Source organism: Lolium rigidum, chromosome 5, assembly GCF_022539505.1.
Source record: "Lolium rigidum isolate FL_2022 chromosome 5, APGP_CSIRO_Lrig_0.1, whole genome shotgun sequence".
NCBI classification, from domain to species: Eukaryota; Viridiplantae; Streptophyta; class Magnoliopsida; order Poales; family Poaceae; genus Lolium; species Lolium rigidum.
The window spans coordinates 266,524,218-266,552,171 of record NC_061512.1 but is presented as its reverse complement, the minus strand read 5'-3'; the positions used below and the strand labels follow the sequence as shown (position 1 = coordinate 266,552,171).

General features: G+C 43.5%; 2 protein-coding genes across 2 annotated transcripts; one reads left to right on the top strand and one right to left on the bottom strand.

Moving 5' to 3' along the window:
• Window positions 1-3,798: 3,798 nt before the first annotated feature.
• LOC124657625 (disease resistance protein Pik-2-like) lies at window positions 3,799-5,762 on the top strand. The gene has a single exon (XM_047196145.1). It carries the CDS (start codon window positions 3,840-3,842, stop codon window positions 5,760-5,762), a length of 1,923 nt encoding a protein of 640 aa, XP_047052101.1. The 5' UTR covers window positions 3,799-3,839.
• Window positions 5,763-15,193: 9,431 nt separating this feature from the next.
• LOC124652077 (nuclear pore complex protein GP210-like) lies at window positions 15,194-27,621 on the bottom strand. The gene is made up of 28 exons (XM_047191095.1): window positions 27,554-27,621; window positions 26,718-26,983; window positions 26,240-26,409; window positions 25,915-26,131; window positions 25,109-25,455; window positions 24,107-24,274; window positions 23,823-23,961; window positions 23,598-23,746; window positions 22,281-22,392; window positions 21,565-22,163; window positions 21,283-21,406; window positions 20,786-21,066; window positions 20,478-20,594; window positions 20,331-20,393; window positions 20,059-20,250; window positions 19,857-19,916; window positions 19,695-19,763; window positions 19,174-19,299; window positions 18,949-19,068; window positions 18,177-18,296; window positions 17,856-18,011; window positions 17,724-17,786; window positions 17,525-17,649; window positions 16,857-17,265; window positions 16,661-16,766; window positions 16,449-16,579; window positions 16,048-16,119; window positions 15,194-15,961 (listed from the first exon to the last, which is right to left on the bottom strand). The coding sequence occupies exons 1-28, from the start codon at window positions 27,604-27,606 to the stop codon at window positions 15,581-15,583; spliced, it is 4,935 nt and encodes a 1,644-aa protein (XP_047047051.1). The 5' UTR covers window positions 27,607-27,621; the 3' UTR covers window positions 15,194-15,580.
• Between the last annotated feature and the right edge of the window lie 333 nt (window positions 27,622-27,954).

Below are 27,954 nucleotides of genomic sequence, written 5' to 3'. Positions count from 1 at the left end.
CTGGGTCTCAAATTTCTTGCATGGATTCAATTTTCTTCTTTATTAATTCACTGAGTTAGGGGTTCTTATGGATCGTCTTTTTTTTCATGCCACTTTGGAGAATTCGGCTAATTTGATAGTATGTCTTGTGGATACTGTGTCCATCGAAACCATGTGTCTATCTTAGGATCCAACTATTGAAGTTCAATTTCTAGTATAATTTCCTAGAATTTGAGAGATTAATTTAAGTATTACATGTTACATTTCTATTATTTTCATACATTCATTCGTACGGGTATGAACGTGTATATCAATCAATTCATTTTTAAAGTCTTTCATGTATTTTCTTGCCACAGTGTGAACTCTTTTGTATATATGCCACCCTTATTGTATGATAGTATCTGTCCTATGTCTTAACATGCACGTGCACCCACACATAAGCTAAATGCAGACACCGTCATGCTTGCAATCTTTGTTCTCAGCGATCAGCTTAATTTGGAGTCAGCCTGGCGTACCTAGCTATATCTAAATTTGGTATACATTTCATCCACATAAATCATTTAGCATGGCTAAGTGAACTTATATCATCTGGATTCTTTTTATATTATTCAACCAATGTACGGCCGCAACCGGACGCGTTCATTAGCCGCCTGTTTATTTCATCCTAAAACATAAACCTGATGCATATATTTTAAATATATATCTTTAATATACATAGTCAACAAAGATTAAATGAGTCATATTATTCAGAACGTGGTGGCTTCTTTTCATTCTTATATTAATTTTAGTATATAATACATAAGTGATTCAACCTTATTCACTGTAAAATATGTCTAGATACATCTATATTTACAAAGCTTTTTTTTGAAAGAAATACGGTAGGGGAAGCCCCTACAGTGATTTGTTTTTAAATAATAAGAATCCAAATTCGCGTCTATGGAGACTTGAACCTGGGTGGCTGGGTTGTACATCAACTTCCCTAACCAAGTGAGCCTACAAAGCTTAGTCACTTATTTTCGATCGGATATAGTAGACGTTTTCATTGGTTCGATGAATTAACTAATAACTGGTTTATTTCCACGTGAATTCCGCAAATACATGTGTGTATATGTATGTATATCTCAGAATTCGGGTGCTCTAGGTGGCACCGTGTACCTGTTCGTGTCCAGCTATTTTTACTTGGCGTATCAAGAATTTTTCTTCTTTTCTAAAATATGCTTGGTTTATCTAGCTAGTGTCTCCTTTCACCTTTTCCGTTCTGAACAAATACATATAGCTAGTGTCCTAGTATATCACGTTTTGTTATTTTCTGGTTAGAAACGTGGTTCTTCTTTTTTAAACATACACATACAGCTAGCTAGTGTCCTGGCATGTTACTCCTTGCACTTTTTATCAATCTATGGCATATGTACGTGGATGTGAAAATGGAAAGAGAAAAAAATAGAAGTTATCTCATGGAAAGGTATGGAATAGCTAAAAAAATTCTAACGTGTTGGACTAATTAACTGGACACGTCTCACATATTTGTTACGTAAATCTCACAGTTAATTTTAAATCCTAGCCACATATTTTAGATCTAACTATCAAAAATATTTATGATGATGTGGATTAACGTGGTGTCTCTATTTTAATCATCTATATCTTACTTTTAGTATATAATAGATATGCAGCAAGATTACGGGAGTCACTTGGCATAGTTAATGGGCTGCTATTATTTCCTTTTTTTAGAGAGGGTAACGGGATGGTGTGAGCCATTAGATGCATCGAGGAATAGATGGCATCGGATGTGTCCGATGGTTCGCTTCCCATCGGACTACGGCATGTAGTGTTTACCTCAACATATTCGACTTAAAATCATTCTAGTTAGATCAACATTCACGGGAACTAACCACTCAAGTCTGGTGTGAGGGAAGTTTTCGGCATAAACCATGCTTTACCCTCCGAGTGCAGTTATGGGGCACTTCGAAGTACTGAGGTCTTCACACTCAAGTAGGCGCTAATAGTGGCCACCGTTTCGGGTATTCTCAGAATGGGGCATGTAGTTCACTAAAAAGAATGGGGCATGCAGTTCAAAAAAAGAGAATGGGGCATGCACCCCACTCGTGATATTTTTTTGGAAAGGGGGAACAAGGCCCACCTGTGGATCAAAGCAAGGCATACGGTGTTTATTTAGATTTTACTGAAATAAGATTTTTCAAAGGCATACATCATAAAATTTGAATCCACCACACAAACCAACAAACTCGACAATGATTCAACAAATATGTCGTTAGAGCCTAGCCCTAAAATTAGAAACAAACTCCTCATCAGCTAAAAAGCATCGGGGGCATCTCTAGTCACCATATGGAGAGACATGAGCACACGACTGGTGTAGCAGCCCCTCCACGAACGCTTCATGCTCTCGCTTCAGAAGCCGTCACCTCCGTCAATCACTGGTCCATCTTCAGTGTAGAGCTCTGCATAGCCCCTGGCAGGCCTCCAAGCACCACCCTTCGACAGCTGCTCCCAAGAACAATGCTCTCATGACGGTGAGCGGCGCAAGCGGCGCTGCTATTGTTCGATCTGGATACCTCGATCTAGGTTTTCCCCCGGAAGCAACTCGGATGAAGTGGAAGCAGGCCGCAACGATGACGCTTCAACAAGGGAATGGTGCATACACACCGCCATGGCCCACCCAAACTGGATTCGTAGTATGGTTTTCACCGGCGAATGCGCCACCCAATCTTCACAGGACTGCCGGCCGACCCCTCCAGCAGAGGAGGAGGCCATCACTGACCACTGACTTGTCGATGAGACCGCCGCCGCCAACTCCCATCGCTGCAGCAAACCTAACCGCCATGACAGAGAGGAGTGCCCTAGGAGGGAGGGACGCTAGGGCCCGCCCGACACCACCACTTTCGGTAAGAGCATCTCTAACAGAGCTCGTAAATCACGCCGGAACCGTATTTTTCCGGCTGATTTACGGGTTCGGGTTGAAAGTGGCGCAGAACAGAGACTGAACTCGTTGTTCGGCCCGAAAAACTTTTTCAGGGGCCCGAAAGATTTTAGACTCGACCCCTACTAATACAGACCAAAGGGTGGTTTATAGGCCGAAAACTGAACGGACTTCTCCAGCGCCGCCGTCCGTACAATCGCCTCCAGCCACGATTTCTGGCTGCTTTGCTAAAATTTTGCGACGACGACCAAACTCGAGGCTGCAGACAAGACGTGCGACGAGCGTACACAGCAGGCTATGGTGCGGCGTGGTGGCGGACAGGCTGCGCAGCGCGGTGGCATGCTAGAGATGATCCAGATGGGCAGCAAACATGCTCGTCCCCGCTGCTAGCTGCATCACCAGAAAATACGCCGCGCCTACCTCCACCCTGGCGGTAGCCGCAGCTAGGAGCATCATGCCGTATATCAACCTCCCAGAGCCACCGCCCCAGATCCCGCCCTGGATCCCACGGCTGCGCTCAAGGTCCGATCCAGCGCAGCCTCCACGCGCACGACGCGGGAGAGGAGGCCCGCCGCCGCCAACAACCCCAGGCTTTATCTAGGCGTGCGCAGACGGCGGCGAGAGGGAGAGGACGGAGATGGGGGCAACGAGGTGGTGGCGGCTAGGGCTTCGCCCGTGTGCAGTAGGTAGAGATATGCCGAGCCCGCAGCGGATGCCAACTTTTCTTAACTTTATTCTTAGATTTTGTACTCATTGGATTTATGCGTACGTTAGGGTTGGACAAATACATATAATACCCTTTTTCATTTGTATTTAGTCATACTCTCTTATTCTCAGTTGCAACGTACATCCACATTTGATCATAATTGGTGTCTCAAGGCTAGCTATGCTCAACTAATGATTGTTATCCCTTAAATCGCTGCAGATGAAATCAACCCCTAATATAATTTCTGACAAAGAGGAAGAAGAACTTCCATTAGTAAAGTGTGGAGGACTTCCCAAAGTAATAACCGCTGTATGTCGCTACATTGTGAGCAAAAGAAGTATGTGGGAGCTGAAATATGACTTCATAGGTATACTGAAAAACAGTCTATATTGTGGTGATCTTGAGGATTTCTTTATCTGGATGCAGTCATACTTTCGTTCTTGTCCGGATTTCCTCAAGCCTTGTGTCTTTTACCTGCCAATTTTTCCTCCAAACTACAACATTCGGCGCAGGCGTCTATTAAGGCGATGGATTGCAGAGGGCTACTGTATGAGCACTATTAGCGCTATTGCTGAGAATAATGCTGAGACTTCCTTCGAGAAGCTCATGAGTCTAAGCATGATCCAGGAGCCACCACAGGGAAAAAATTTGCCAGGCTCGGGCATAAATTTCTGTCAAATAAATGGGTTTTTTCATGAGTATATTATGTCACAACCAAAGGAAGATAATATGGTGTTTGCGATCGGGGACGATAATCAAAGCGAACAGTACACAGGGCGACACCTTACCATCAGGAGCAACTGGGACAGATCAGAATTGATTGAGATTATCGACTTCTCACGGCTACGATCTTTGACAGTGTTTGGAGAGTGGAGGTCATTCTTCATCTCTAAGAAGATGCAGATGCTTCGGGTGCTTGATCTGGAAGACACCACCTCAGGTGTATCAGATGAAGATGTCGAGCAAATAGTGGATCAAATGTCACGCCTCAAGTTCCTCTCCCTGCGAGGATGCACTACCGTATCCCGTTTGCCCACTTCATTGGGGAATTTGAAGCAGTTGGAGACTCTAGATGTGAGACACACCTCTATAACCATGCTGCCAGAGACCATCACCAAGCTGCAAAAGCTCCAGTATATCCGTGCTGGCTCCACAGTTCCATCAACAGAGTCACAGTCAATACAGCCAGGGTCCTACAGGTTACCCAAGTTTCACCGACACCAGTTTATCAGCGCTCATCTTGGTGTTAAGGTGCCAAGAGGGGTAGGGAAACTGACGGGTTTGGATACTCTGGGTGTTGTCAATGTTGCTGCCTCTGGGGGGAATGCCTTCCTGAAAGAGGTCAAGAATCTTATCCTAGTGCGCAAGCTTGCAGTGTCCGGCATCAACCGTCAGAACATTGCGGATTTCGTCTCTGCCATCTCGGCTCTCAGCCTTTTGGACTCTTTGTCAATGCGTCTTGATAAGGATGAGAAGGGTGCCTTGTGTTGTGTGAATGATATCTCCGAGCCTCAGGAGATTCTCTTGATGAGCCTTAAGATTCACGGGGATGTACACAATTTTCCAGCCTGGATGAAGCTGTTTCGTTCCGTGGGAAAGTTGGATCTTGAAGTGACCATATTAACGCAGGAGATGATTGATACCCTTGCAGATGGGGCTTTCAAATGCCTACGACTTTGTGTCAAGCCAACTGAAGATGGTGAGCACAATTTTACTATCGGTCGTACTTGGGGACTTTTCTTCCTCCAGACCCTCGAGATTGATTGCAGCTCCACATTCCTACTAGCTTTTGGGAAAGATGCAAGGGAGAAGCTTGAGGTGCTGAAAGTTCACAGCTCTAGTGGGGCGCAGATTTCTGGGCTAGCGAACCTAAAGGGACTCCAGCAAGTCTGGCTTATAGGTTCTTGTGACAAGACACTCAAGGAAGACGTGGAGCGCCAACTTGCACAGCATCCAAATGAAATCAAACCTGTCTTGAAGCTGGAGGATGTATCTTCTCCCCAACTGGCAGAGCATCCAAATGAGATCGAACCTGTCGTGGAGCTGGAGGAAGAATCTTCTACCCAAGTTGCCGAGCATCCAAATGAAATCCAAATGGGATCAAACCTGTCTTGCAGCTCGAGAGATTCATTCTCATCTTGATGTTCGGACATGCATGCTTCCTTCTCATTCCTGTGTATCAAAAACTACCTCTACCTACGGATGACAGTTTGCTGAGTGGCTTCCCATTCTTTCCTCTCACTGGTAGAAAAAAGGGCTTCGGTTGCGGTTCGCAACTGCCATTGGTCGCGGTTGCGCAACCGCGACCAATTAAGCGTGACTAAAGGTCCCTCCTTTAGTCGCGGTTCCTTACGAACCGCGACTAAAGGCACGTCCACGTGGCCGCCAGCAGTCCGTCGGGGCGGAGGACCGTTAGTCGCGGTTCTCCTGGCCAACCGCGACTAAAGGCCGCCGCAGGTTTAGGGTTTTAGCCCCCCCCCCCCCCAAACCTGGTTTCTTTTTAATTTGTATTGTTTTATTTCTTTTGGGTTTTAATTTTGAAGGAGTTTCACATATTCTACGGTACTACATACAGAATGTACAATTTCAAACAAATTTGAAATTAGAACCAAAAAGAATTCAAGAGAAATATACAATATATATTCAATATCGGATGACCATATACAATTTTGAACAAGTTTCCATACATAATTTAGTGCATATGAAGTTCTACGTCCTCTACATAGTGTTCTCCTCTAGGATCGATGACTTCCCTCGCGAACCATTCAGCTAGTTCCTCTTGAAGTGGTCGGAAGCGAGCTTCTGAACTAAGCGTCTTCCGGAGGTTATTCCTCTTGATGTTGTTCTCAGACGGCTGCTGCCGCTTATTGGTGTATCTCCGGATCCTCTCACAAACATAGTATCCACATAGATTGTTTCCCGGTGGCTGAATATCCCCAGTCCCAGGCACTGCCCTTTTAAATTGTAGCTCTTTTTTGAATTCACCGACCTTTTCATCTACGAACCGTCTCCAAACCCTACGAGGCAAAGAAAATTAAATGAACAAGAGAGTTATTAATTAGTTACTTGATATTAGGAAATGAACGAAATAGGCCGATCGATATAGAGCGCAAATGAATGAAAATAATTACTTTTGCATCATTTTTCTCATGTCGGCCCAAAGCGCCGGATCCATATTCAGAGAGTCGTGGATGAGAACTGTGGAGGTGTGAAATTGAATTACTAGCAGAATCCAGTGGAACCTGCGGACACGATACATGCACAGTCATGCATAACTCATCGATTTGCCACATACCATGCGTGGAGTAAACAATAGAGAATGTGCTCAAGACAGAAACACTCACCCAAAATGGTAAGAAAATAGAATATCACTTTTGAGTTCCTGTTTTCTAAGAAACCGCCACAGGTCTTCCTCCACGTCGGCGGGGTGGTGTTCTAACACATATGAATTAACGATGTGTGGGTCAATGAACCCAACATCATGGATGTTCCTTATTCGCATTTCCCGCTTCTTCATTCTGCATAATAGCGTACACAACAAGATAGTTAGGACAATATATATATATAGTGCAGGCAATGAACGAGATGGGGTAGAAATTAATAAATCACTTACATAACGTAGCAACTGATGATAGATTTGTCGAGCTCGCGCAGATTGAACAGCTGGAACAATTCACTCCGATGAATTGTTATATAGTAATATTTGAAGTGATGCTCATGTCTAACTTCCGCATAAATATAGTAATTGGCGTTTTTAAGTTTTATGTAACCCTTGTACCAATTTAGCAGACCTGTCATTTGTCGAGGTAGATCCTCTTCCTGCGCAGGCTCGACGAGAGGCCCATTCGGCACATATGTAAATACTACGTCCTTCATTGGCGCCTCATCAAGGCCTAACACTGCACGAAGAGTGATACCTAAGTTGGCCGCTTGTTCTCTGGCACTCGTTACAGTCAATCCCTGTGCTGCCGCAGCTGCTATGATATCGGGGGCATCCGGACCGGCGGCTTTCACTATGAGCGGGGCAATCGATTGTTTACTTTGTTCCCCGAGCTGGGCAACTCGTTTCCCGCTTTTTGTACTTGCTAAATCTTTCTCGGCCTCCTCCAAGGCTTTCTTCTCCTGCTTCTCCGCCCGCTCTTTCTTCTCCTTCAACATGAGTGCCTGCCTACGAAGTTCACGTGCATAGTCGTCAGGCAGATTCTTCGCGGCTTGGGACGGTGTGCTCAAAAATGACTTAGCCCACTTCTTTTGCTCATCAGAAAATACTGGCTTGGGCTCGGGCTCTCTTTTCTTCTTGCAGTCCGCCTTCCATTTCTCATAATCAGCAGTCGCGGCCGCGTTGACTTCCTCGGCACTACGTTCCCAAGGCCTTGTGGGGAGAGGCTTCAGTGATGGCTCCGGTACCTTTGTGGTCTTAGGTACATAAGGGTCCGGGTTGATAGTCCAGGACTGCTTCTGCTTCTTCGCCGGAGGTGGATTGGGGGGCGGCGTCTGCTTACCCGCCCGGGACGGACTGGGGGGCGGCGGCTGCTTACCCGCCGGAGGTGAATTGGGGGGCGGCGTCGGCTCACATGAAGGAGGTGTAGGTGAAGCACCACCACCACCGCCACCACCACCGTAGGGGGTGGACTTGTTTGCCTTGGCGCCTCGCCTGGAAACTTGATAAACTTTTTTTGCCATAGAATGAAATAGCATTTGACATCTCCAAGTCTTCTCTCCCCTTCAGGTGTAGCAATGTCAATCTCCAGGTCCTCAAACCCTGTAGTACTATTTCCTGATGCTCTGTATGCACAAGAACTCACTAGTAGAAAAAGGGCCTTTACTCCCGGTTCATAACGGGCTTTAGTCCCGGTTGTCCATCCGCGTGGGTTCCGTGTGTCGGGACGAAAATGTCTCCCCAGGTGAATTTTTTAAATTTTATTTTTTCTAATTTTTTTCCACTCCATTTTTTTCTATTTCTCGGAATTTCTATTATTTCAATTATTTGCATAGTTTAGTCTCTATCTCTAACTACACTTATCTCTAATCAAATTACTTACTCGTCGTCAAACTTCCCGCTCGGTCACCCATCCTCCCACTACTCTAGCACTAGCACGTTTAACTTCCGAGTTTCATCCCGTCCCGCATCCAAGTGCTTCGCGCGCATGTATGTGATACTAGTATGCACCATAGAACTTGTTTCGTCGTCTTAGACTCATTAGCGACGAAAAACACGCCTTAGCCGATAAATTTTGACGTGGTAGATAACAAAAAAAGTGTAATGCATGCACCAGAGGAGGGAAGGTTGTGGATAAAAAAACCAAGGATGAGAAGAAAAACAAAAGAACGAGAAAAAGACAGAGAGGGAAGGGAAATCAGTTCCCAAAGCAGAGAGGAAGCGCAACAATGTAGTCGTGGTCACAGGATGTGAAGCTAAAATCGTTGTCACATGGAAGGATCCAAATGAAAATGGTTTGTGACCAAATTAGACCTCGAACACAGCCACGAAATGTACAGGCCCGACGACTCCAAATTTCTGAGGTCACAGAAGCATATGACTACACAGGAGAAGCTATTCATACGTACATTAACTTCTGTGAAGTTAGCAACAACAAAAATTATGGCTATACTAACCTACTTGAGAGGTGGCAAGCCAAAAAGTATGCCCTACACCAAGAAAGATGCTAGCAACCATATGACCAAAATAACAAAAGAGAACAACAAGAATGATATGATCCAGGTGTTAGAATACTTCAGAAAAAAGAAAAGAAGAAGATGCTAAGTTTTACGACTCATTTAATCTAGCAGAAGGCAATATGGAGCAGAGCATATTCTGGACTGACGGTTTCGCACAAGATGTATGACCTGTATGGTGATTGCCTAAGCTTTGGTAAACCCTACGAGTTCAACACCTATAATCTACCTTGTGCACCTTTTGTTGGCATCACAGGCCATGGCCATAATTGCTTCTTTGCATGTGTCATACTACACAATGAAACCCCTGATACTTTCGAGTGGTTGTTCAGAGAGTTCTAGGCGTCAAACAACCAAAAAAAACCTAATCACATATCAATTTTTGTCAATGAAGAAAGTCAGGAGTGAGGGGACAAGCACAATATTCAAAGACAATGTCGGCTCAACTTTCAGGGTCATAAGCTTCGTAGGAAAGTTCCACTTGTTTGTAACTTTGTTAATGTTTTTGTTATGATAGTAAAATTGTGAACTTCTGTTTGTTTATACCAAAATTTAACACCACTGGAGCAAAGTAAAGCGTTGGTACCACAGTACAAGAAGAGAAATTATCAAAATTATGCCATGCCGACCACCATTGACATCATCATGCCACTCCATTGCACCTTCCCTCTCTGGTCACGCTCACCATGTCTACTGGATCGCCCTTACCTCACTGATCACGCTGGTACACGCCAAGGACACAGGAGACGTCGGCACTGGCCAGAACAACACGCGCCCAGACGCGCCCACAACGCCCAGGCCCTGCCAGAGCGCGCCAGGTCACGCACTGGACGCGCCAGTGCGCACGCTCGCTCCATCGCGTCAACGCTTCCCTCACCTTCTCCTCTCGCACGCGCACGCCCCTACGCCCCAGCTCCCTCCTAGACAAGCTCGCTCTCGCTCCCAGGCCCGGTCACCGTCGCCATCATCACTGTCCTTCTGCCGGTACACGCACAGACGTTGATGTCGCCTGCCTACTCCCGTCCACCTCCTGTTGCGCCATGATGCGCGTCGTGACCACCTTGACGTCGCCAACACGGTGCGCCCATCCCTTGCCCCTTCACCGCCCAGAAACGCCGTCGCCACCATGACCTGCCCCGCTCCACCTCTCCACCTCGGCCACCACTCGCCGCTATAAAAGGAGGCCGCCCCTGGATGATTTCTTCACACCATCGCCCTCCCCTCTTCTCACTCGCTCTCCTCGACCTCTTGCCCATCCACATTACGCCCTCAGTCGCCGAAATTACACTGGAGTAGCCCGCAGCAGCCGCGACATCGAGCCGACGATCCCGAGCACCCCTGGAGCCGCCGCCACCCTCGTTGAGCTCGCCGTCGTCTCCGCCGTCGTTTGCTCGCCTCGTTGACCCCGCTGGACCGCGGTAAGACCTCTCCCTGGACCCCCATGGCCGCCAGTAGGGTTCGGACCTCGCCGGAGCTCGTCGCCGACGAGGATGAACCACAGCCGTAGGATCCTGTTCTAATCGTGCGGCTCATTTTGATTCATACCGTTTCGCTGATGATGACTCACTGACAAGCGGGGGCCATTGTCAGGCGGCCCGCGTGCCTCGTGAGCACAGATGGGCTAGCCCGTTTAACCTCTCCCTGGCCCAATTTCGTTTCCCGCCTAGCCCAGTGATTTGAAATCGAATTAAATCTTTTCAGTCAAATTCTTTACTGGTGCCAATTTCAAAATTTAATAACTTCAAATCTAGTGAGCCAATTTTGGTGAAATTTATATCTTTGGAAATCTTGAGAAATTCTCTTTCCAACCCCACTGGATTCAACAATAGTTCTGTTGTAGAATTAAAATAGCAAAAATAACAAGGCAGAGCCTTTTTCAAATTCAAACAATTATTAAAAATCAACCATAAGTGATTTTTAGTTGATTCCAACTCTCATAAATCAAATTTCATATTGTCTAATTGTTTATGTAAAAATATTACATGGTTGCTTCATATGATCATGAGCTAGATTCAAATAATGGCTATGTAGTCATTTCTAGCTCATTTAAATCATTTCAAATTTGGAATTTCAAATCTATGAGATGTAGCATCTCATTTAAATCATCTTCCCAAGTAATGTGAAGTAAAGTGATGACCTTAGTTGCATGGTCTCATCATTGCTTACTTGAGGATATTAAATCAAAGTAGGATTTAAATTGCATGAGGTGTAGTACCTTATTTAAATCTTTTTTCTCAAATGATACATGTGAAGTATTGACCTTGGTCAACATGATCTCACACTTATTAATTGAGGAGATTAAATCTTAAAAGAAAAAAATCAATGAGAGGAAATTATTTCTCCAAAGGAAATAAAGAGAAACCCTAGTGTGATGTTGAGTGATGATTGGGATGATGCTAGATCATCTTGTGTAAGCCATTAAGGCTAATTAGTATACTTAAGTATTGTTTGGTGATTGTATCCTCGTATTCGTTTATAGACGCTAGTACCGAGGACTACCAGGAGGAGGAGGTATTCTACGAGGAAGAAGAAGAACACTTTGATAACTGTACCAACCAATGCAAGCTATACTCTTGCAAGTTACCCAAGTGCAAGCTCAACTTGAGCAAGGCACCACTACCATACTACTTTGTGTTTTATTTTACAAGTCCCAGTTTTTATCTTACAAAGCTTTTACTTTGATTATCAAGGTTTACTTTTATAGTTAACTTGAGTCTAGATATGGAGTAGTACAAGAACATCAAAGTTAGCCTAGAAAGCTACATGCTAGATAGCACCCCTCATGACTAGTTGCTAGTGCTAAACTAAAATTGACTACTCTAGATGGGAACTTGTGAAATTCTGGACTTTGAAAACCTTGGAATGATGAGTCATTCTATTGAAAGATTTTGAAGGTGAAGGTGACTTGAATGACATGGTGATTTTGATAAAAACTGATGATTGGGTTCGGATGCGATACCATTCCAATTATTTAGTACCCCCACAATACCTGATTATGGGTAAGACTTTAGCTGGAAATTTATGTGTCTTAGTATGGGTTTCCTCTGAACAAGCGTCATAGGGGTTATGCCGAGGCTGCCTCCGTTGAAAGTGAAATGACGTGAAATGAGGTGAATGTACTACCCAAGCCATGTGCAGTTCCCAGGTTGGCGGTTTGCTATCACTGGGAGGCCAAGCTCATGGGGAGAGCTGCCTATACTAGGGTATGTAAGTGAAAGGTTATTGGTTGATGATTCGCATACAGAGTATGATGATTCAGAGCTATCCCTGACGGATGTAATCAAATGTTGTGGAGCAGATGGACCTCTACTACGTATTCCCGCTATTGTGTTATGTAATTGATCAGTAGATCAAGTGTTGTAATGAGACTGGATCATGTGATCCTTTTGTTGTAAGACTATTATGATGTTGTAATGAATGATGTGCTGTGATATGAACTTATTATGTCTCGCAAAAACAATCTTCCTGGGATTGCGATGTATGGCATAATAGGCATCTGGACTTAAAATTCCGGATGTTGACAGTTGCGTCCCCTAAACATCGGTCGGACAAGGAATGGAGAAAAAATGCGTTTCAGTCGCGTCCCCTAAACATCGGTCGGACAAGGAATGGAGAAAAAATACGTTTCAGTCGCGTCCCCAATGCTAAATACCGCCTCATTTTGTGTCTAGAGTCCCTACCGGGAACGCCAGACACAAAAACAGCGTCCAAACGCATGCATGCAACCCCTAGTTCCCACATATCATTCTCTTTTCCCACACTTTCTCGCACCTACATTTTTCACATGGGATGGTCTCATCTATTAAAATGCATGCATTCGGATGATGTTTGAGGGATACGGTTGGAAAGGTCCTCTTTTTTGTAGTCTCTTTGTGTCCAACGCTATCTCTAAACGTGCCTCAAATCGGCTGACTTTTTTGAGGGACGTAATTGGAGATGCTTTTAGTAGAACTAGAGGTTGATCTGGCCCCTTGCAAGTAGCACGGTTGTTCGTCTCTCATGTTTGCTACGTATACTGTAGGCACCCGCAACATTCGTCCTCGTCTTCATCGAGGGTGTCGGTATTAGTTTATTTTTTCTTTCTTTATCTTTTTTTTGGTTTGATTGTGCTGCGGCTCTAGCATGTTTAATGTATCGTGCGGTTGCTTTATTATATAGCGAAGTGAAAGCCTATTTCAAGAAAATAGGTGGAAACTCAAGCAACCATGCATAATCGGCCGGCGCACACCTGTGGTAATTTATTCAGAATCGGAAAATATACATACATCTGGCAATGGTGTGCAAGGTACCTCCTGCGGATGATCGATGGGTTTGCTGTCATGTGCATGCGTGCGGATGGGCGTGGTAACTGATGGAGGGGATGGGCGTCAGTGCCTGCACCTCTCCTCGTACGTGCACGGCCGGGTGTACGGGCATCCTTTAGGCCTTGTTTACTTCTAGGGTATTTATGAGGATGGGAGGGAATTATTTTGTATCCCGGAAAATCCCCACTAGTCCGTTTACTTCTCCGGTTTTGAACGATATAATCCCGAGATATTCCCTCCTATCCCCTCCCATCCCCACATTTTTTGCCTAAATTAAAAACTCTCCATCATACTAGTGTATTTTTGGGAGGGGTATTTGAGGGGATTGGGTGAACACCAAATCCCCTCCCATCCCCATACCCATTGGGAAGAAAAATACGAGAGAAGTAAACAAGGCCTTACACTGGGCCGCGCAATCTCGCAAGCACACCTGCTTCTCCCGGTGGAGGCCCGATTCGCCGATGCCACGGCCGAGGAGGCCGGCAGCCCATCTCAGCTCCGGCGCCACCTCGTCCTCCAGCCGCCTCCTTGACATCGTCGCCGCCGCCGCGTGGCCGATGACGATCCGGCCGCTGTGCGCCCGGGTGGCCGGAGAGGCGGTCGCCGCGAGGAGAAGGGCGGCGGCGGCGGCGAGGAGGAGGATGACGCCGGCCGGTCGGTTCCCCTGCATTGTGCTACCGTGTATGTATGTATGCTGGTCAGTCGCGCGCTGGTGGCGCTCCGTGAGTGTTCCTCTATATATATACTACACGTATTTGGATTTTGGAGGCAGTCGAGTTTGCTCGGAGAAGTGAAAGCACTAAAGCAGGGTCCCTCGCGTTCCACAAGGGTGGGTGGTCGGTCAGAGCACTTGTTCGTGTTAGCATGATTTTGCGACAACTTCCTTCTACCATCCCATTCAGACACTACAGTGCATAAAATCAACCATGCTCCACATAATACAAGCATTTAGATCGACTAACCGAACAATCGTCATGCTAGATCATGTATGCATGCCGGGGCATGGAAAAATTGCGCACAAAAACAGAGAACATATGCTCTGTTTCACTACCTACATTGATTCTGTTTCCCAGTTAAGCTAGTGCCACTTCAGTTGCAAGGTACGCTTAACCATTTGGGACCGGATAGCACCAGTCGGGACTCGGGACAGGCAAACCATAACTCTTGCATTTCACCCTACGACGGTGTCTACGCATTCTCCATCTGAGTTAGCACGCGTGTACTACCAGCAAAGAAGGCTAGCTACCCGCCAGATCATTCAGACACCGCTCCATTCATGAAATTGATCCAATTAGAGAAACTTCAGTTTCTGTTTCACCTAAGCCGAGGGATTCCCAACTTTAGAATGTACTTATGAGAGTCAAATAGTTTGCTCTTCAGTTTAACTCATTTAGATGGCAAAGGGCATTGTGAGATACTCTAGGTTTTGTAATGTTTGAAACAAACATTTAGTAACTGTGCCTCACAATATGGATTCATGACACACTTTCACTAGTCAATTCGCGTGATATACTTGTACATAACAACGTTGCAAATCGTTAAACTGTTCCTCAAGAGTCAGCGGAAGCAAATTACTAGCGACAGCAGTTCAGCTGCAGTCAACAGTTCACGAGATAAATTTTATCGCAGCATCTCTTGTGAAGGACCTAATTCAACAAGGGCACGGAGGCTAACCTGTACCTGGAGATGACCTTTCTAATAATCAACCAATACGTAATCCATTTACAAAGCTCCTACATTGATCGTTGATTCTTACAGTAAATGAACTCGAACCACTGAGTTTGTCCACCTCGAGCATTTTCTCGATAACCGGAACCAGCCATGGATCATATACAGGCACACAGATGCTGCCACAACTTGAAAATTGGCAGCTACAAACCTCTGCCAGCTACAGTCTACAACAACTACAAACCTCTGCCAGCTACAGTCTACACAACACTCTACGGAACAGGCCATCGCCGTCTAGTTTAGCTTACACGCTCAGTATGTATTCTGGGGGTTGAATCGCCTCCTCGCGTCGCGCCTGTAGTAAGGCGTGTCGTCGACGGTCTGCCGCACGTACTCCACGAAGGGCTGAGGCGTGCGAGGGGAAGCAGGGTCAGCGGCCACAGCAGCCGGTGTGGGCGCTGCGTGCCGAGGTGGCACCTGTCGGGCTGGTCTCTCCAGCAGTTTCAAGAAGATGGCAATTGTAGCCGCTGGTACAGCGATGCACGAGAGGATAACAGCAAGTGTGGTTAGGCCTGACGATGACGATGGCTCTTTTCTGTCTCCTGTAGCAGAGCCGATTTCGACTTGCTCAGTCAGCTTACGGTCTTCTTTGGTAGAATTAATCACCACATCCTTCCGCGCACCAACAGATACCTAACATGGTAACAATAGATTACAGCTTTTCAATGTGCACATCCAATGTTTCAAACATATTCTAGAATAGTAACAAACAACCTTACCATTATGAAATCTGCTTTCCTAGAAGGATGGCTGATGTGCATCCTTACAAGAGCTGTCCCATGACTTCTCGCCTTCAAAAAAGAACAAAACATAAACAAGTCCGCCTAAAAGACCAAGGAGGAATATGCTCAATATTGAACTCATATTCTTTCTGTAACTCACAATACTCCAGAGTTAAGTGGAACTAAGCCTTAGAATTAAGGAACACTTATAGGTTGTGTAGATTTTTTCCTTCCCTCTTTTTGTGATGTTGAGGGCAAGATGAACATAATTAGCTGAACCAAGCCTGACAAGAAACTCACACAGGACGTAGAAATCCTTAGCCCCACCACCCCAAACCCACTCACACCCTCAAAATATAATAAAAGAATGAACCCTTGAGTTTCTGCGAGTAAAATACCTGTAGCACAAAATGTTGATGGGCCCCATATGTACCATTGCCATCTCTGTGCATCACAATTGACACAACATCAGGATTGTTTGTCTCCATCTTTACAGGTGCTATTCCAAGTGCTTCAGTGAAGATATAACCTGGTGGATAGGGGAAGAGGTTAAAACGAGATTAATATGTCAGAATATAAGTTAGCGCTTCACACTAATTTATTGATGTACCTAATTCATCAGCATATTTTACATCCAGTTCAACTTTATCATTTACAGAAAGATAGGCTGTCTGGATTGATGATTCTGCAGCAGCAGCTACTCGCACTTGTGCAACCTGTACAATAATGGTCACAGCATCAGGATCAAGAAAATTCTGAGTAAATTGCATGGAAATGTACGGAAAGGTGAGTGTTAATCTCAGGACCTCAGCAACTCGTAGACATGATGCTATTACTGTTCTGCCAGTTGAGTGATCTTTTGCCTGAATACAATCAATTGCATTGCTTTCTCCAGTCCTGATTTTACCTCCATCAATAACGTTGGCATTCTGCATGGCAGGATCACTTCGGCCACTGCTCCTTAACAGAGAATATCCAATAGTGTTCTCTAGATCATGTGAGTCCGGTTCTCCAACTGAATTAATTGATCTAGGTAAAAGGTCTGTGGTTGTATAAAAGGGAGGAAATAGCCATGTTATAGGAAGTCCGCGTGCAAGGGGAGGGTCTGGTATGACCAGAATTGTCTTGGAAGCATCATAAGATACAGATCTAGAACTGCCATGCAGCGAGAAATCACACGTGACTGAAACAGAAATTTTAGTTTTCCCACCAGATCTGTTACAACAAAAAAAACAAATTAGCACTTGCTGTTATCCCATTAAATATGTGAAAAAGTTCTTTATGTGTTCCAACCAACCAAGACATTTTAATTATAAGAATGAAGCATAACTAGAAGCACTTGTAAAGATAGGTTTAAGAAGTTTTTGCAACTTTGATCTATTTCACCTCCTAGGAGGCATGTATGTTTCTCCTTTTCAATGAAAAGAAACCCGAAGTCTTCAGGTTTTCTTGGAAAAAAAAATCCAATCAATACCTTCCAATCAGATGATTAATAAAAACATTTCTATTTCCATTTGATAACCATGGATTTTTTTTTCCTTCAAAATGTAGGGCTTCATCGACTCCATTTTTCCTTCTAGATGATTGAAATGTCACCACCTAATGTACAACAGTTTTGTTAGTGCATAGTACTTTGAGAATTTTCATACAATGGAAACAAAGAATACTCTGACCTTTTGATCTGCTATTGTCCAAGTGTAACTTTGACAAGTCTCATAGAAGGAAAAGGGATCTCCCTGGGCAGCAAATGTAATTTTAAATAAAAATTGCAAACATTTGTGACAAAAATCAGGGACTAAGCCCACCTTAGGCAGGGAAGGGTAGATTGGCATGCTGCAACCAACACAGAGACGGTCACTTTGAGTACTCAATCCCATAGCCACTGGGATACCCACTTCAACTCGTCCAAAAGCTTCACAAATGACGGTGCCTCCATTTGCCAAAACAGCTGCACGTACAGTCTAATGGTGCAACAGCTCAGTAAAATAATTATGTAATTGATCTGAACTCAAAACTTAATAGACTTGCACATGTCAAAAATTAATAGAATGCTTCAAAAGCAAGGTACTAAATATGAGAAACACGCATGCATGTAGTACAGCAAAATATCACTCAGTATGACTTACAGAGTTTCCTACAGTCCTTGCATACAGCTTCCCAGTAGCAGTTTGAACTTCCAATGTTCCCATGTTCAGACTTGTGTACTCAATGGAAACTCCAATCTTTGGACCACCTTTAACAGAAAGCTAAAGAGAAGGGAGAAAGCACTCAGAACCCATTTTTTTCTTAGATAAGTACAACTAGATAATATTGATGACAACTACAAATGCTACTAGCAACTTAGGGCCTTTTGGAATGCAGTTTGCTTCTCAGTTTTCCGTACAAATTGTACATATCTAAGTAATTGTCGCTCTGTCAGACCATAATGAAAACATAATTTCTGTTTTCCTTGAAGACAAACACAATATTGCTCCTTTTCCCAGAATAGTTTTTTTTTAGATTACTTCTGGATTTAGGTGTTTTTCTATTGATGACAACTACAAATGCTACTAGCAACTTAGGGCCTTTTGGAATGCAGTTTGATTCTCAGTTTTCCGTACAAATTGTACATATCTAAGTAATTGTCATTCTGTCAGACCATAATGAAAACATAATTTCTGTTTTCCTTGAAGACAAACACAATATTGCTCCTTTTTCCCAGAATAGTTTTTTTTTAAGATAACTTCCGGATTTAGGTGTTTTTCTATTGAGTCCTGGTAAAGCTCCCAAACGGCGTATTTGGGAAAATCCATTGCCCACAGATAACATTTGTCTTGAGGGGATGCAAGTAACTACATATGTGACACAAATTTTATAAAGGGGCACAAATTTTATAAAGGGGGTTAACATAATGATTACCACAAAAGAGGCACCCGGTGTGAGGTAAATGTACTCAGGATGTATTTGCAGTGGTTTGTACACTTCTACATTCACAACTTGACTCAAAACTCTCTGCCCAGAGTGTTGCTTCGCACTGACCTGAAGATTGGAGACATAAAGAGTGATGTCAAAAAATAAGCATCTGAAACCAATAACATATCAATTGTGAACTTACATAAAGAGACCCACCGCAACAGAACTTACATAAAGAGATGTCGTGCCAGTCTTTGCAGCTTTAGTTGAAAATGTTGGTCCACCAAGCAACTCTGTTGGATTAGTAAGCTCCAGAATTTCATCACCAAGATGTACCTCAACTCCCATGTATTTGTACTGCAAAAAAAAAAATTTGGTAAAACTAGAAAGACAGGTAACAGTGATACTACCACCAGAGGTGGGATATTTCTGTAACAGTCAAATGTATGGAGAGCCAACAGGAGGCAGAGAAGTGCATCTAGCTGACATCTTACAAACCACTATATGACAACTATAATGATAGGATTGGGCAGACAAGATAACTTGAGATCTTATATATTGCGATCTTGTGTGACTGATTGAATAGTAACTTGTCAGTGCAAAGATAAAGAGGATATCTAGTAAAACTAAGAACAAATAGTTGAGTCTGCTTAGCAAAAGGCTAAGGTAACTTGGTATTATTAATACAAAATCTAAGTGTCCAAATGGAGGAATTTCAAATTTTCACAATCAAAGAGTACACCATCAAGGACCTGAAAATCTCCGAAGACTTGTCCATCTTGGGTACCAGCTGAAATCTGAAATTCTTTTGTGGTTCCTTCCTAGAAACAAAACAAAGTGTAGATGAAATAAACCCCAAAGCTTTAGCATCTGAAAAAGATAAGATTTGCAACAAAGAGAGCATATCATTGTACCATAATGCTGATGTGCTCTTCTGACAGTATCTGAATCCAGTCAACATTTGCAACTCTAACCTGTAATTGCAAATAACCCCACATGCAAGGAAAAAAAAAGGTTAAACACGGCAAGCAACAAGGACGTACAAAAGGCGCTTGGTTGCCATAAGCAAAATGAATATTGAGAAAATCAGGGAAGAAAGGTAGCAAAGAAACATACCAGAGAACTAGTCGTTACTCTAGGGGAAAGGCCAATGTCCTGAATTGTCACAACAGCATTGCCTAAGCCTCTAGCACCAAGAACCAACTGGGAACATAGCGCCTTCCCTGGTTGTTCAACTGTTTGCACAACGTTTGTGTCATTGGTAGAGGCATCCAGGTAGCATGTACCACCACTGACAGATAACATTTCCTGCACAGAAGCCACAGATACATCAGAACATAACAAGAAGGAAAGCTATTTGCAAATAATTTAGAGTTGCCATAACATACCTGTGCTTCAGGATGGTTAACTAACAAGACATACTCCGGAATGACTCTCAAGGAAGAAACAATCTGAGCAATCCAAAAATGAGTAGATAACCTGTTTAGCGAAATCAAGGAAAATAATCAAACCAAAAAGAAATCTAGTATAATTACCTGCAACTGAATAGCATCTGTCAGCATGTCATTTGCGCTTTGAAGAAACAAGTGCTCTTCACGGGTTCGGCTAGCAATTCTTGAAGAAAAGCCAATGACTGTAGCACGGGCAGTGCACTGGAAGTTCACACAATGAAGAAGTTTAAATTATACCCACTTTTAAACCACTAAAAGACACACTTTTCTTATTTAGATCTATATTTCACAAACAACCATAGTGGAAATTAAACATTAAGAGTTGATGACAAGCATCGACATGATGTTAACTATCAAAATTAAAACAGTTTAGCATGGCCTATCATACTAACCAGTCCTGTAGAATTCTGTAGGACAAGAAACCTCTCCCAAGATGACTTATCTAAAGTTTCAGCTTCTTCGTCTTGATCCAAGTAAGCAAGTCCCTCGCATGCAGTGGTTTCCCATTTCATGAAAAGAGAGGACGAATTGGCAAAAAATCTTCCATTTCCATGTACACCAGCAGCAGCCAGCCGGATGCTCCTTCCATTTGAGATTACAACAGGAGATAATTGCAGTCTATCAGGGGTACGTTCAGCTTTGCTTGCCTCTTCCAAAATATCAAGCCGGTTTTCTGTCAAAATGTCAAAAATGGAAAAGTACCACAGCTAAGCTTTACCGAATGGAACAGTAAAAGGTACTCCCTCCGTTCTTTTTTAATTGACTCAAATTTAGTACAAAGTTGTACTAAATCTGAGTCAATTAAAAGAGAACGGAGGGAGTATGCATCATGAACAAACTATAGTTTATGAATCATACTGGAATATCAATAAAAAGAGCATGATAGTACCATTTTCATTTGCAATCAATATTATTGCTGACGGTAAGTCACAAACAATTGATAACTCTGACTTGGCTACAGCAGGCACGGGATGATCTTTCCCAATCATGTTTCCACGTGAGAACAGCAGTTTCTACGGAAAGAATACAAGAAATATTCAGCTAGGAGACAATGCATTAGAACTGAATCAACTGATAGCAGCCTGTAGTAATGCATAACTGGAAATATGTGTGAGCATAACTATTGACAGGAATCAATTGAATTTGAAAGTTTAAACATCGAAATGCTTACAAAGTTGCCTTCGCTTTGGCAAGAAACTTGGTATAGTCCACTAGATATTTTTTTCACAGCAGTGGAACCAGTAATATAACTTTTGGGTTCACCAACAACATCAACAGTTTCGACAAAATCAACCACTTTGTCCCACGGCTCAGGCCCTCCATAGAGAAAAACATTCATGGTTGATCCAGGAACCAAGTACAACTCCTTGGGAGAGTTGTCACCCACATTTTGAATTTCACTCTGTAATCTAGATAAGTCAACCCAGTAACCACCAAACTGATTCCCATTTCCTGCTTGAAGTGCCAGAAGAGGATAATATGCAGATACTTTTGAGGTGGCCTTCAGTAAAATAGGCACATTAAAAGTCTCAAGGTAGGACTCTGACTCAGACGAAAAAGTCGCAACTACTGTGGCTCGACCAGCAGCAGATGCATTTAGAGATATCCAAGCACAAGGATTGCCATATTCTGCCCAAGAACCAGTATGATGTTTTAAGGCCTCAGCGCCCAGAGCCTCAGTTGTGTCAACAAATTCGAAAGTTTGATTCTCAGATAGTAGACTCCACCTTATAAAAGCATTAAAATAATCGCATCTCGAGTATGAGAGTCCTGCAAAGAGAAACATCAAAAATAGCTATTAGAAGGAACAAGATAGCTTAGAAACAAATAATGAACTGATAAGTGCTTTCAGATCATGAATTAGCAAGCCCGTGTCATGGTAATCACCATTAGATGTCTTAAATGTCACAGCAGCATGAAGTTGTGTTCCAACAGCCACCTCCACAGGAAAGATTGGCAATATAGCCAGTGCTGAAGGAGTGGATACTTCAATAATGATCTGCATTGTCAAGCAAACATAATGATCTGTAAACAGTAACCAAAAACTTATATAAATGGAAGATGATTTTAAAATTTATATAAATGAATCAGTAAGATTGTACAGAAGAAAGTTCCCACGTAAAAGAATAGAAAGAAAACACAGACCCTCAATACCATAAAAGGAAAGAACGTAATCAAACATCCAAGCTACAAGCATAATAAAAAAAATACTGACCACAGGATAATCATAGTGGCTTGACCACATGACTGCATGCATATGCAAATAGGATATTCAGTGTGGTATTGTCGTGTGTGAACTAGTGCAAATAGGTACTGCAACATTACATGGAAAAGATAGTCGAACAGCTGATTGGTACTTTTTGCATCTCTAGACTGCATGCATCTGCAAATAGCATATGTGAGTGGTGTTTTTGTGCAGGATCTAGTGTGATTAGGTACTACATGAAAAAGATAGATCAAACAGTTGGTATTTTTTGCATCTCTATGAAGATGCATTGACTAGTAAATAAGATGCAAAATTCATACTGGGCATGAACAGATTTATTAGGTGTATCCTCCAATTTGAAGTTTGTTGCGCAAAAAAGAAAAAGTTGTTGAGAGAATCAGTGCATTTCGCCTGTTGAAAAAGCTTCAGACAAAAAGAAAAGGCTATAGTTGATTAAAGTATTGAAGCTCAGCAAAATGTACGCCTGAGGAACATTAACAATTTCCATTTCGTACATAATGCTTTTACATCAACTATAGCCCCATCAGTAAGATTTTGGTGATCAGCCTTTCATTGGCTACAGGTACAGCACTATGTTACCATAGACAATTTCCATCCTATTAATAAGTGACTACTTCAATCTATTTTTGCTATTAAGATGGCATTTCAGTAAGAAAACTTTCATGCAGCAGGTGCCTCATAGAGGATGTAAGGAAAAAAGAGAGGGCAGAGCCCAGTCTTTCTGAAGTTCAAAGTTATTAGTTTAACACAGAAGTATAAACTCACAGACCCCATGAAAACTTAGTACTAGTGCAAAATGAAAAGAATATAATTCAGAAAGAGTGTGAATCATGGCATAACTCTTCTAGTCATGCTGAAAGCGCATATTTTGCATGAAAGATTCAAGGTTGAGCTTACATATTCAAAGTAGATAAGTAGAAACCGGTAGTTTATAAAGACCAGAATGACAATGCAAAGGAAATTTAATATTCACATACCTCATCAAAATTCAGGAAATCAAAGACAGAAACTACTTTGATAACAGCTTGACCAGGCTTTTTAGCACGGACAGTGCGCGAATCAGACACAGAAACGACACTTTCATCAGATGAATATAACTTGTAGTCCTCCATCGTCTTACCACAACCTTCAGTTGAGAAAAAATATCAATCAAATGTACAAACCAAAAGTGGGTTAAGACTGAAGATGTCACGCCAACTAACCTCCAACTGCCATCAATTCAACTTCTTGATAAACTCCATTTACCCAGGGTAGGTGGATAATATTGGAGTTCTCCATTCCTTCATCCCAGGTTGCCTTCACTTTAGTGCATACATTAACTTCTTGCAGCAGCTTGAGAACCTAAAATGGAATGTGCCAATCAGGCAGTTAGAAACCTTTATGGCTGAGTGATGAATTGCCAGCACCCCTTTAGTGATCTTTGCATATAACGTAGCACCACCCCGAGAGGAAAGCTAGCAATAGCATGAATATGCATGATATGTACCTTTGCTGATCCAGATGCCTCTGCTTGGTATGTTAATGAAGCAACCAAATATCCTTTGCCCTGGGAAATGGGGAATAGCAATCTAGAAGTATGCACTACAGAGTTGTCCGCAACCCGCGATAAGTTCCAGAATTCCACTGTGCTGCTCTCCAATATAAAGTTGTTTTCCTACCAACAAAAATAAGGGGATTGTTGAACAAAATAAAATTCCACATAGTATACAGGAAAAAAATATCACGTCCATAACCAAACTACTAACATTAGCTCAAAATAAGGCAGGTGTTGTTCCATCTCCATAAATTCCTTCAGTATGCACAAGCATGTACTAAAGGATGCCTGGGTATCATGTACCAAGGTGAGATGAACAGGATTTAAAGGCATGAATACTGCAGACAATTTGAATTCCACGTGCAGGAGTGAGGAATATGGAATTATTTGATGTGACTATGCAATTATGCTGGTGCAAGCATGCGTGACTGCATTTTATCTGCATGCGCCATAAGAGTGAACATGGAAAATGCATCTAAAGGTTCCCACTTAGGGCATGCTCATATGTTGAAAAATGCATATTAGTTGTTGCAACAGAGTACTCCATGTGTGATTGTGTATACACTATACAGGTGGATTTATGCTTGAGCTATTACATTAATTTGCTGTACATCACATGCCAACTAATTACTTCACAGAACAGAACCATATAAATACAGTTTTAGAGTGATCACTCGCATTGGAGGCCTGCCTCCGGCAGGTGTGCTCATGGTTTTTTTCTTAATTGCAAATATCAAAGGGTCCTGGTGCCTGCTGGAGTGCTGGTCAATGTTTTTTATTATTATTTATTAACCTAAATACAGTTTAGCCATTTAAAATTAAGCACTGTAAGAATTATGCAGAAGGATGTTCATTCAGATCAAAGCCATCGTTTTCTCATTATTAGTACTATGTAATAGTAAGTAACAAACAAAGAGAGAAGGAATCAAATAAGTTAGGTCAGATGAATAGTACCTCCGTAATGAATATCTCTCTAGTATCAAATCCCTCTGCAAAAGCTTTCGCAAGAACAATGTACTCTTTTCCAGGAAAAACGTACCATGCTGCTGAGGATGGAATATTTGTTATACCATGAAGATGATCAGAATCAGCCATCACTGGAGCTAGATAAAGGAAGAGTGTCCGTGGAATAACAACATGTAGAGATGATACTTGTTGATGGCCAGAAACTCTTGTGTCTTCAACAACAACATTCGTAAATCCCAGATTCAGAGCATGTACAACACCCAAAGAACTATCCACTTGGGCCACAGAAGAGTTCGTCACATGCCAAAGATGGTATTGTGATGGTAGATTAACCACTGAAAAGGTTTTTAAAAAGGGAGAGGATCCGTTAGCTTTCATTGGCAAACATCTGGGAAAAAATTCAGGCAGAAACTTTCTAAAAAATTTACTAAAGAAACAAACCACAAAACCAAAGTGCGGCATCTAAAACTGGCGATGTTAGTGCAAACATCGAAATAAGTCTCTTTGTTAGTGTTACATTCCATTCTCCTGAATAAAGAAATTCGTTGTATGTAAATCGTTTATATGTGAAATGCAGCATTAATTTTTCAATTGTGGTTCTGGTTTGCTCTAATATACGACATAACACCACAGTTCATTTTCTGATGAGAATGGAACTGATTAAGGTATACTACCTCCGTTCCTTTTTAATTGACTCAAATTTAGTACAAAGTTGTACTAAATCTGAGTCAATTAAAAAAGAACGGAGGGAGTACTATCTAACATACAGATAATTAGATGTCTGGTGATGGTACCTTGGGCGACCTTTTGTCGAAAAATCTTGAGTTTGAAATTTACTGAAACACCAAGAGTTACGAGGACGGGTGAAGGAGGCTCTAGCGACATAGCCTCAGCAACAGTCAAGGTGATAGTGTCATTTACGTGCTCAAACTGTGGTTCAAATAGTTGAACACTGACAGCCTCGTGGCCAATCCCGACACCCTTCACAACAAAGAAATCAGAACCAAGATTCTGCAAAAAAGTATAGCAACGGAGTTCAGAGCATGTATTTTTCACATTTAACTGAACACTGGTGGAGTTAATCTGGAAACAAGATAATGTGTAAATATAACGGCATACCCTGTCTTCAAGCTCAAACCGCGCATTCATGTCAACACAAAAACCACTACAGTCACTTAAATGTGTGTCTTTCAGCGGAATGTGAGCAAGATGATGGTTAGTGTTATCAAGCGATGCCGGGATAAGCTGCCACATAAACTGCAATCCCACCAACGTTGAGAACACGTTTTCTGAACCAAAAGGGGAACAGACGAGTTAGAACACAGCATTGAATTACTATTGTCAGAAGTAATCAGAAATCAGATGGGGGAATGGCTAATTAAACTATGATGTTAGTTATTCCGCTAGCATTTTCCAGAGCTAGGAGAACTGGAGAAGCAGCAGTAATAATCGAGAACCAATATCAGGAGAAACTCAAACACACAGGAGAGTCTAAAGAATTGTAACTGGTGCAAGTCAGAATTAAATAACCACACTTGAGGGATATTTGGAACGCCAGCAAACAATAAGAAACGAGTTATATGAAGAATAAAATAACCTTCGTCATCAAAGGCATGAACGCGCAATGTGGCAACTTCATCCAGGTCAATCTTGACAGAATGGTGGAAAATCCTGACCCGGGAGATCCTGTCGACGAAGACCTTGCAGTGAATGGTGACCCCGCTGATCATGTCGGTGGCGTAGACAGAGGTCTCCTTGCGGCCGCCGTACGGCGCGATGGACGCCAGGCGGGCGCTCGTCGAGCACTTGCTGCTCTCGTTGTACTCTGGCTTGATCGAGATGATGTCATGGTGATCCAGCGACCTGCAAACACGATACGCGCACGCGTTGTTAGCCTCCCCGAGCTGCGAAAAAGGCTACGTGACGGTGTTGGCTGGAGCATGGTGCTGCCGAAAACAGTTACGAATCATGAACTACAACTCTAGAACAGGGTAAGTCTTACTGTAAACATGAAATACCTTGCTAAGTCTACTTTAAACATGTACCAGATGACACGGGAGTTCCGAGCAAGTAGGGAACAACCGCATTGCTTCTTACAGACAGGCAAGCGTAACCATGTGGAGATGCTACAAGCGTAGTGCAGACGACATTTGGCACAATTTGCGGGAATGGCACACGGTTCCAAACCTTAAGCTAATCCAAGTAGCGACACCGCATTATCACGAGGCTAAGAGAATCCGTCACTCCCCCAACCCAAACCCTAGAGGTTGGCCCGCACCGGCATTGATTTCACCCAGTCGCCCCCGAACGCGCGCGAGCACGAGGAACAGATCACGCCACCGGAACCGCAGCACAGCAGGCAAGCATGTACTACTTGCAACGAGGGGTTGGGAGGGAGGAGCAGCGGGAGTGAGGGAGGGCGTGCGTGCGTACCAGGTGAAGCAGCCGTCGCCGCCGACGAGGCGGTACTCGACGGGCCTGGTCATGCGCGGGGGCAGGAGCACGCTGAGGTCCGCCATGCGGGGCCCGCCCGCCGCGGCCGCCGGGCGGGCGCACAGCGCGGCGGCCACCAGCAGCGCCGCCGCCGCCGCGAGCGTGACGGCCGGCCGCGCGGCCATCGCGAAGCTTCTGGGGCGCTGGCGCTGGAGCGGGCGAGCTCGGCCGCTAAACCCTAGGGGAGAGGGGAGGGGAAGTGGGGGTTCAAGAGCAAAGCGAATGAAGGAAGGCAGAGCGAGAGAGAGAGGAACGGAAGGGGAGGTGGCATTTGCGGTTTCCCGGAAATGTTGGCCTCTGTCGTCTCGTCTCGGTCTCGCCGACGTCGTCCTGGGCCGGGC